The 10,965-nt window shown below is 40.6% G+C and overlaps 1 protein-coding gene across 1 annotated transcript; it reads right to left on the bottom strand.

The window, feature by feature from the left end:
- Positions 1–327: 327 nt before the first annotated feature.
- mrpl34 (mitochondrial ribosomal protein L34) lies at positions 328–10,965 on the bottom strand. The gene is made up of 2 exons (XM_034183057.1): positions 10,834–10,965; positions 328–973 (listed from the first exon to the last, which is right to left on the bottom strand). The coding sequence occupies exons 1-2, from the start codon at positions 10,884–10,886 to the stop codon at positions 685–687; spliced, it is 342 nt and encodes a 113-aa protein (XP_034038948.1). The 5' UTR covers positions 10,887–10,965; the 3' UTR covers positions 328–684.

Raw genomic sequence — 10,965 nt, 5'->3', positions numbered from 1 at the left:
GCTTAAACAGACAGACAGATGGGGGGAACAAAAAATAGTGAAAACATTACATGCTTTGTGGAAGTAATAAAATATATACTTTGAAAGTCCCTTCAGTAGAATAAATCCACAATTTCAACCGCACCAGGAAATGGCACTCAATTTCAAGCTAGGTGCCGAACTGTTGATCATAAACTCACAACAGCCGCCTCAGAGAGAAATAACAGACGTGAGAAATCAACTTTTTTTTATTTCAATGTATGTATTGACCAACCCATCCACAAATGTGACTTTACCCTTTCAAAATTGAACTGGATGCTTTTACAAGTCAAACTGTTGGTGTTTTTCAGATCTATGATGAAACGTTATGCCAGACCATTTTCATGTAGACTGTCTTCCAGAATTAAAGGTTTCACAAAGGAAAACAACACAACCTGCTGTTAGTTAATATCTGAAACAAAAACCCAATTTAGTAACCATCACTGTCATCTGCGTGGAATCAAAAATCAGTCAATGAAATACCATGAATCCTTTACAGTAAAGGAAAATTAAACTGTTCCACAAAAGCCTGGCATTCCGTCTCCCACTGTATCCCAGTATTCCACAGTAGACATAATCAACACGTCTGTCACCTGTTAAGCACTTTCAATGTTTCCGGATCACCGTCTGTTTTTTCAAAATTCTCACACATTCCCACATTCACAGTCAGTGTGTGAGTGATTTGCGTCCTTTCAACATGCGGCGTAGAATCACTTCGATGCCCCCTCTGGTTCGGAGTCTCTTGATCCAGCCGTGTGTCCTCTTACGTTTGATGTTGTTAGGCTGATACTCCGTGCCTCTTTTCCGTGTCCGGATCTGCAGGTTTTGCCACGGAAGCTGCTGAAACACTTCGGAACCCTCAGCTTCTGAAGAAAGTGGCCCGTGTCTTGAAGTCAGGGCTCCACCAGCTGGTCTGGACATTATCCAGCTGCTCAAGAGTCGAAGGTGAGAGATGCTGAGGGGGACAGTGGTGCTGTTACAATTAATGCCATCTTATACCATGAGGTCCCAAACAAAGTGATTATCTTTGCTGTCATCACAGTTGTACTTTTGAGAGAAAATAATGATCATCAGTACAAAGTGCAGCCTGTCTGCATTTGGGTAAACAGTACAGTACAGGAATTATGAGTGATGGTATAAAAGAAACAAGTGCCTTGAGTATGTGCCAAGTAATAACTGCTTTCTCTGAAGCACTGGTGCAAGGCTTGAATCAGGCAAACAACATGGCATGACTGCTGGCAAAATCCACCAACTGTGGACTAACATGATAATTTCATAGCAAGCTTCTTTATTTTGTGTGTTGGTTCATTAGTGAGAGTTTGATAGGTGATTAGGGGTTAAATTTATGACTATTATTTTAGAATTATGTGCAAAACAGATGCCTTCCTCATTCATCAATTCATTTGTCCCATATTGTGCACATTAAATATGCAACCATCTAACTATCATACCTTATTTGACAAAAAATTATCTCAATTCATTACACATATTGCAAAGTATCATATAGCCAGCTTAAATCTCTTAGGAAAAAATTAATAATAAAAGGCAGGCCTAATGCCTTGTTCGCATTTTAGCAATTATTAAGTCCATTGGTTCGGTCTGCATTGTTATTGCTGACATGGCACGAAAATCTGCATTGTGATTTTGATGGTAGAGTGAGTCACCAGTGTAACACTGGAACCGGTGTCGCTGATCAAAAACCCCCTAAAAATCGCTCAGCCCTGTCTTCACTGCGCATGCATCATTTTGGGGTGTCAGCATCGAAACTGCACCCCAGTCATCATCTATCTCAGCGACAGATATCTGAAGCTTTTGTACAACTGTTTCCATAATAAATTCAGTATTATTGCATAATAAAAGACAGGGAACCGATCATTTAAGAGTTTCAGTAGCAATTCACAGATTATCACCGTGTTTCTGCTTAGCCCATTTCAACCCATCGGTCACAATTGTGACCAGGGAAAAAAAACAAAAAAAACTGACACTTAGCAGCCATCATAGCCTGATCCTTTAATAGAATATAGAATAGAGCCTTTATTGTCATTGTACATATACACAGTTGTATGCAAAAGTTTAGGCACCCCTGATAATTTTCATGATTTTCTTTTATAAATAATTGGTTGTCTGGATCAGAAATTTCAGTTAAATATATCATATAGCAGACAAACACCAGAATCCAGACTGTCATTAGAAGCTATAGGAGGCGTTTAGATGCTGTTATTTCTGCAAAAGGAGGATCTACTAAATATTGATATAATTTTCTGTTGGGGTGCCCAAATTTATGCACATGCCTAATTTTGTTTAAAGAATTATTGCACACTTTCTGTAAATCCTATAAACTTAATTTCACTTCTCAAATTTCTCCACTGTGAGATCAATAAAGTATATCTAATCTAATATCATTGTGTTTGTCTGCTATATGATATATTTAACTGAAATTGTTGATCCAAACAACCAATGATTTATAAAGGAAGATCATGGAAATCATCAGGGGTGCCCAAACTTTTACATACCACTGTACAAACACAGTGAAATTTGTCCTCTACATTTAACCCATCCTAATCACAGTTAGACACAATCCAACCACTATGAGCAGTGGGTAGCCACAGTCCCGGGCCCAGGGACCAACTCCAGATTTATAGACACTGCCTTGTCTATAAATGTCGGACTCTGTAGTTTTCTCTGGGCCCCTCCCCAATCGGACCGGGAGTGACATGTTTAGCCGCATGTTCTCCTTGAATTGCTGGCTGTCTGAGTGGTGTCCAAAAAATGAGGTGGGCTTCATAGATAATTGGCAAAGCTTCTGGGGAAAACCTGGTCTTGTTAGGAGAGACGGCATCCATCCCACTTTGGATGGAGCAGCTCTCATTTCTAGAAATCTGGCCAATTTTCTTAAATCCTCCAAACCGTGACTATCCAGGGTTGGGACCAGGAAGCAGAGTTGTAGTCTTACACACCTCTCTGCAGCTTCTCTCCCCCTGCCATCCCCTCATTACCCCATCCCCGTAGAGACGGTGCTTGCTCCCAGACTACCAATAACCAGCAAAAATCTATTTAATCATAAAAATAAAAAAAAAATAATAATATAGCACCTTCAACTGCACCACAGACTAAAACAGTTAAATGTGGTCTATTAAACATTAGGTCTCTCTCTTCTAAGTCCCTGTTGGTAAATTATATAATAATTGATCAACATATTGATTTATTCTGCCTAACAGAAACCTGGTTACAGCAGGATGAATATGTTAGTTTAAATGAGTCAACACCCCCGAGTCACACTAACTGTCAGAATGCTCGTAGCACGGGCCGGGGCGGAGGATTAGCAGCAATCTTCCATTCCAGCTTATTAATTAATCAAAAACCCAGACAGAGCTTTAATTCATTTGAAAGCTTGTCTCTTAGTCTCGTCCATCCAAATTGGAAGTCCCAAAAACCAGTTTTATTTGTTATTATCTATCGTCCACCTGGTCGTTACTGTGAGTTTCTCTGTGAATTTTCAGACCTTTTGTCTGACTTAGTGCTTAGCTCAGATAAGATAATTATAGTGGGCGATTTTAACATCCACACAGATGCTGAGAATGACAGCCTCAACACTGCATTTAATCTATTATTAGACTCTATTGGCTTTGCTCAAAAAGTAAATGAGTCCACCCACCACTTTAATCATATCTTAGATCTTGTTCTGACTTATGGTATGGAAATAGAAGACTTAACAGTATTCCCTGAAAACTCCCTTCTGTCTGATCATTTCTTAATAACATTTACTCTGATGGACTACCCAGCAGTAGGGAATAAGTTTCATTACACTAGAAGTCTTTCAGAAAGCGCTGTAACTAGGTTTAAGGATATGATTCCTTCTTTATGTTCTCTAATGCCATATAACAACACAGTGCAGAGTAGCTACCTAAACTCTGTAAGGGAGATAGAGTATCTCGTCAATAGTTTTACATCCTCATTGAAGACAACTTTGGATGCTGTAGCTCCTCTGAAAAAGAGAGCTTTAAATCAGAAGTGTCTGACTCCGTGGTATAACTCACAAACTCGTAGCTTAAAGCAGATAACCCGTAAGTTGGAGAGGAAATGGCGTCTCACTAATTTAGAAGATCTTCACTTAGCCTGGAAAAAGAGTCTGTTGCTCTATAAAAAAGCCCTCCGTAAAGCTAGGACATCTTTCTACTCATCACTAATTGAAGAAAATAAGAACAACCCCAGGTTTCTTTTCAGCACTGTAGCCAGGCTGACAAAGAGTCAGAGCTCTATTGAGCTGAGTATTCCATTAACTTTAACTAGTAATGACTTCATGACTTTCTTTGCTAACAAAATTTTAACTATTAGAGAAAAAATTACTCATAACCATCCCAAAGACGTATCGTTATCTTTGGCTGCTTTCAGTGATGCCGGTATTTGGTTAGACTCTTTCTCTCCGATTGTTCTGTCTGAGTTATTTTCATTAGTTACTTCATCCAAACCATCAACATGTTTATTAGACCCCATTCCTACCAGGCTGCTCAAGGAAGCCCTACCATTATTTAATGCTTCGATCTTAAATATGATCAATCTATCTTTGTTAGTTGGCTATGTACCACAGGCTTTTAAGGTGGCAGTAATTAAACCATTACTTAAAAAGCCATCACTTGACCCAGCTATCTTAGCTAATTATAGGCCAATCTCCAACCTTCCTTTTCTCTCAAAAATTCTTGAAAGGGTAGTTGTAAAACAGCTAACTGATCATCTGCAGAGGAATGGTCTATTTGAAGAGTTTCAGTCAGGTTTTAGAATTCATCATAGTACAGAAACAGCATTAGTGAAGGTTACAAATGATCTTCTTATGGCCTTGGACAGTGGACTCATCTCTGTGCTTGTTCTGTTAGACCTCAGTGCTGCTTTTGATACTGTTGACCATAAAATTTTATTACAGAGATTAGAGCATGCCATAGGTATTAAAGGCACTGCGCTGCGGTGGTTTGAATCATATTTGTCTAATAGATTACAATTTGTTCATGTAAATGGGGAATCTTCTTCACAGACTAAAGTTAATTATGGAGTTCCACAAGGTTCTGTGCTAGGACCAATTTTATTCACTTTATATATGCTTCCCTTAGGCAGTATTATTAGACGGTATTGCTTAAATTTTCATTGTTACGCAGATGATACCCAGCTTTATCTATCCATGAAGCCAGAGGACACACACCAATTAGCTAAACTGCAGGATTGTCTTACAGACATAAAGACATGGATGACCTCTAATTTCCTGCTTTTAAACTCAGATAAAACTGAAGTTATTGTACTTGGCCCCACAAATCTTAGAAACATGGTGTCTAACCAGATCCTTACTCTGGATGGCATTACCCTGACCTCTAGTAATACTGTGAGAAATCTTGGAGTCATTTTTGATCAGGATATGTCATTCAAAGCGCATATTAAACAAATATGTAGGACTGCTTTTTTGCATTTACGCAATATCTCTAAAATCAGAAAGGTCTTGTCTCAGAGTGATGCTGAAAAACTAATTCATGCATTTATTTCCTCTAGGCTGGACTATTGTAATTCATTATTATCAGGTTGTCCTAAAAGTTCCCTAAAAAGCCTTCAGTTAATTCAAAATGCTGCAGCTAGAGTACTGACGGGGACTAGAAGGAGAGAGCATATCTCACCTATATTGGCCTCTCTTCATTGGCTTCCTGTTAATTCTAGAATAGAATTTAAAATTCTTCTTCTTACTTATAAGGTTTTGAATAATCAGGTCCCATCTTATCTTAGGGACCTCGTAGTACCATATCACCCCAATAGAGCGCTTCGCTCTCAGACTGCAGGCTTACTTGTAGTTCCTAGGGTTTGTAAGAGTAGAATGGGAGGCAGAGCCTTCAGCTTTCAGGCTCCTCTCCTGTGGAACCAGCTCCCAATTCAGATCAGGGAGACAGACACCCTCTCTACTTTTAAGATTAGGCTTAAAACTTTCCTTTTTGCTAAAGCTTATAGTTAGGGCTGGATCAGGTGACCCTGAACCATCCCTTAGTTATGCTGCTATAGACGTAGACTGCTGGGGGGTTCCCATGATGCACTGTTTCTTTCTCTTTTTGCTCTGTATGCACCACTCTGCATTTAATCATTAGTGATCGATCTCTGCTCCCCTCCACAGCATGTCTTTTTCCTGGTTCTCTCCCTCAGCCCCAACCAGTCCCAGCAGAAGACTGCCCCTCCCTGAGCCTGGTTCTGCTGGAGGTTTCTTCCTGTTAAAAGGGAGTTTTTTCCTTCCCACTGTAGCCAAGTGCTTGCTCACAGGGGGTCGTTTTGACCGTTGGGGTTTTACATAATTATTGTATGGCCTTGCCTTACAATATAAAGCGCCTTGGGGCAACTGTTTGTTGTGATTTGGCGCTATATAAAAAAAATTGATTGATTGATTGCCTTGTTCAGTGGCAGAGAAAGGAGCAGACCCTAAATAAGCTTTTTTTTTTTTTTTTTTTTTTTTTATTGTGGGAGGAAACCGGAGTAACCAGAGGAAACCTGCGCAGGCACGGGGAGAACATGCAAAGTCCACACAGAAAGGGCAGGAAGCAATCCCATGACTTTCTTGCTATGAGGCACCAGTGCTAACCATTAAGCCACCATGCTGCTCCTAAGGGCCCCACCACACTTGTCAAGAATCAAGCCGACCCAGGCGGAATAAAAAAACCAACAATATTTGTGTCACATCTAGAAGGGAATAAGGATTGCGGGAGACAGCCTACCAACGACAAAGACTGCGCCTCAACCCACCCCGAATGATCTGTGCACACGCAGTACGCATTAAGCCTCCGAATGGAGTACAAACGAATATGGAACACATTAGGCTTACCCAGACAGCTGTCAGAATGCAGTGAGATTATTATCAATCCACTTACATTGCCGTACGAGTGAGGTCTGATTGTGGGTGGAGGAAATATATTCCAGCAGCACTTGCACTGCACAAGTGATGTATTCAGGCACAGTCAGGACATTCGGCGCATGGTGGATCATGTTGAACTCCTCCACGAATCGTAACACACTTTGAAGCATTTTTTTTGCGGAGTCCCGCAGACACTGATCTGTATGTTACAGATCAGTGTCTGCGGATTTATAAAACTTGCATGATGTCATATAAAAAGAACGCTTTATGATAGGTTGTAAAAACTCAGTGACGATCACAATTACAGAGTAAAACACTAAAACCCCCTCCTCCCCCATGACGAAATCCGCGGAATTCAGCCCTGATGTAAGGACATCTTAGCAAGTATTAGGACTCAACTAAATTATTTTCATAATTGATTAATCAATGGGCAGCACGGTGGCTTAGTGGTTAGCACTGATGCCTCACAGCGAGAAGGTTGTGGGTTCAATTCCCGTGGCCTTTCTGTGTGGAGTTTGCATTTTCTCCCCGTGTTTGCGTGGGTTTCCTCCGGGTGCTCCGGTTTCCTCCCACATCCAAAGACATGCGGGTTAGGTGGATTGGAATCTTTAAAATTGTCCGTAGGTGTGTGTGTCTGTGTTTGTTTGTCTATTTGTGGCCCTGCGACAGACTAGCGTCCTGTCCTGGGTGTACCCCGCCTCGCGCTCTATGACTGCTGGGATAGGCTCCAGCCCCCCGCGACCCTTAATTGGACTAAGCGGTAGAAGATGGATGGATGGATGATTAATCAATCAATTTTCTCAATCAGTCATTAGAGCCAGGCAGCACAGTGGATTAGTGGTTAGCACTGCTGACTCACAGCAAGAATCATGGGAATCAATTCCCACCTGTGGCCTTTCTGTGTGGAGTTTGTATGTCCTCCCCATGTTTGCATGGGTTCCCTCTGGATGCTCCAGCTTCCTCTCACATCCAAAGACATGCAGGTTAAGCCCCTTTCAGACTGGTACCAATGTAGAGTTGCGTATTACGGCATACAGACTACACCAAGTTATGCAGCTCTATGCCGAGTTTACGCAGCTCAACACTGAGTTTTGCTCCCCTATGCGGCAGTATGCTGAGGGGTAAGCAAGGCGGACGCAAGAAATTACACGTTTAATTTTTTTTCTGCGTAGAGCACTGGACGCAGAAATCACGCAGTTTTAAGCAAGTCTGCGCAACACTTCTACTGTATGCAAATCTACACAACACTGCGCAACTGTACACATCCAAAAGCTAAGTGCATCAGCTGGAGGAGAACACGTTTAGCGAGTGTGTGTGTGGCTGCATAATCCACACAGCACCTGTTCCTGCTTACAACAGGTGATTGAATTGGCGGAGGTGTGCGTGCTCAGAACAGGTAATCTAACCTGTGCACGAGTGTGTGGTGAAATGATCTGTGCCCACAGCGCCTGTGTGTGCTTAAAATTGATGATCGAACGGGCGTGTGAGAGTGCGGTGAAACTCAGCCCATAGTGCCTGTGCGTGCTTAAAAAATCTGATCGAACTGGCTGAACGAGCCACTGCATGTGCATGAGCCGGTCTACGGCAGGGATGCATCCTTATGCACTTCAGTAGTCTGATAATCAAAAAACATTGTTACATTCTTTCAATTCATAAACTGGACTTTGAAAGAAATCCAGAGAACAGAAGCAGCAGGTCCTGAAAAAAGAGCAAAGAGAGACAGCACGCTCTCTGTTTATTTTTCAGGACCGGAGACAGCGCTGAAACAAGAAGCAGTTTGAGTTTAAATGGCCAAAAAAAAAAAAAAAATCGGAAGCACTGTGATAAACTACTGAACACAGTGTTTCTTCAATAATTTATCTTTTATTTCTAAGTTTCAACTATAATTTAAATCTCAAGGAACACGGAGAGTATATAGCATAGAGGGTGAAGGGCTAAAAACTTCTTTCTTTACATTATTACAATATTGTCATAAAAAAAGACAACTGTGAAATTGCCCATTACTCTGAGGTTCTGCAACCATGATTCAATTTTAAATTATTGTTTGATGATATATACACAGATAGTGAAGAGCTTTGCTCATTAATGTCAGCAACATTGAACATATTATTGTCCAACTGAATCTTCAATTTTTAAAGGATTTCAATCAAACAGCTTCAATATTTTTCGAGAGAAAAACGGTGCTCAGTCAAAGGCTTTGCCTTCATTATACGAGCAGAGCTCTATGGTAGATGGAGGCACAAACTGGAAATGGCACAAAAAATCTCAGCAGTGGGGAAAAAGCCACAAACCGTTGTCATAAAAAGCCGTAAAAAGCCACAAACTGACGGTAGACGAACATAGACAATATAAAGAGGAGTAGACGCTGCATTGTTTGCTGATGCGCAAGAAATGCAGCCACCATCTTGGACCAGTCATCGTAGTGATTCTATCACAAGGCCGATGGTAGATGAACATAGACATTATAAAGAGGAGTAGAAGCCGCATGGGTTGCTGAGGCGCAAGAAATGCGGCCGCCATCTCTGAGCAGTCATCATAGTGACTCTATCACAAAGCACAGTGAAGCTTTGATTTTATAATCTATTTTTCTTTTTTAATCTTTCTAACATAATATGTGTGAAATACTAAGTGTTCCAATACTGTTGGAGGGTACTGTATCCTAAGCTTGTGATGAGTACAAAATGAGTGTGGTATTGTTAGTTTTGTTTAATTTTCACTGTTGCTGCATTTTGTGTGAAATCATAGTCATATCCTGTAGGCAAAAAAAGAAAAATGCTTTAAAAGGTGGGGGTGGGGGAACCTGTAGCTGGCGTTTTATCAGAATTTTCAAACTGTTGAAAAATGTGAACGGATCCTGACGACAACCTTAATTCATAAATATTAACACAAGAAGTACTTATGAGATGAAATGGACAGAACACAGACAACACAACCAGACTTGGGACTCCATCGTTTCTTTTTGTTGATACTCCCATCGGTGTTTAAAGCAGCCCTGTTGATTGCAGCAAGCCATTTCTCACGCCTGCATTTCTCAGATTGTATAATATAGAACTGTCGTTCGGGATAACTCTTGGTTGGCTGTACAACAAGGTTTTAGTCATGCTCCACTGAAGTATTTACTCAAAAAAAAAAACCCTCAAGGATCTAAATGGCATGGAGATGCTGAAGGGTCATTCCATGTCAATTCAACAAGGTCCTCACACACTTTGTCTCAGGTTTTCTTCAAATATTAATCAAATATCCCAGACTATTCAGAACAACAAATCTGAAGTTTGAGGCCTGTAGGCCAAGTAGTTTCTGAGATATGGCCAATTTAGTGTGCACGGGGTCTGCTGTTTTGTTTTTTTTTTTAGGCAAAAATTAGGCCGTCATTTTCCATGTTCAAGGTAGAATATCTCAGCAAATAATGGACTTAGAGGCCTGAAATTTTCTGTGGCAGTTGTCATGGACACCCAGACTTGGACTATGGTCAAACAACAGACATTGACACTAAACTGTGACGTTTATGTATGCTCAAACTATGGAAAATATAACATTGACTATTGCAAGCATCCATGTTTCAGACACTGAAGCATATCATTACACTCAAAGAAGCCTTTCCATTTGTTGTTCTGAATAGTCTGGGAATATTTGAATAAAAATGTAAAGAAAATCAGACAAAGTGCGTGAGGCCCCGCAAATATTCGTTGAATTTACATGGAATGACCCTGAAGAGCTTCGCTCGTCATGTCCGCGACATTTACATAATTATTAATCAACAATTGATTAATCGTTGTAGTACTAGTGAATATATATGAAAAATCATATTTACAAAACAAAGTTAGCTTTCATCTGTTTAGCTGATATGCTAACCACGTCTAAAGTAGCCCCGCTGTTAACACGTCTAAACGAGCCTGTTGGAATCATAAACATCCACAACAAGCAAATGCAAAAACATACTATATTACCTGCTAAAAGGCGCCATTTGACGGACTCGGACAAATGAGAATAAACCGTTCATTTTCAGATGTTTGTCAAGAACAGTGAATGTCAGAGTGCAGATTGTCGCCTCCGTCTAAGCAGCAAAGTGATTGGCTGAG

The sequence above is a fragment of the Thalassophryne amazonica genome, chromosome 12 (genome assembly GCF_902500255.1).
Source record: "Thalassophryne amazonica chromosome 12, fThaAma1.1, whole genome shotgun sequence".
Lineage (NCBI taxonomy): Eukaryota > Metazoa > Chordata > Actinopteri > Batrachoidiformes > Batrachoididae > Thalassophryne > Thalassophryne amazonica.
This window is presented reverse-complemented; position numbering and strand designations above follow the sequence as displayed.

Coding starts and splice junctions, on each gene's coding strand:
- mrpl34 (XM_034183057.1), bottom strand. CDS start 10,886: ATGAACGGTTTATTCTCATTTGTCCGAGTCCGTCAAATGGCGCCTTTT. Junction 974..10,833: donor CAAATGGCGCCTTTTAGCAG/GTAATATAGTAT, acceptor TGTCCCCCTCAG/CATCTCTCACCTTCGACTCT.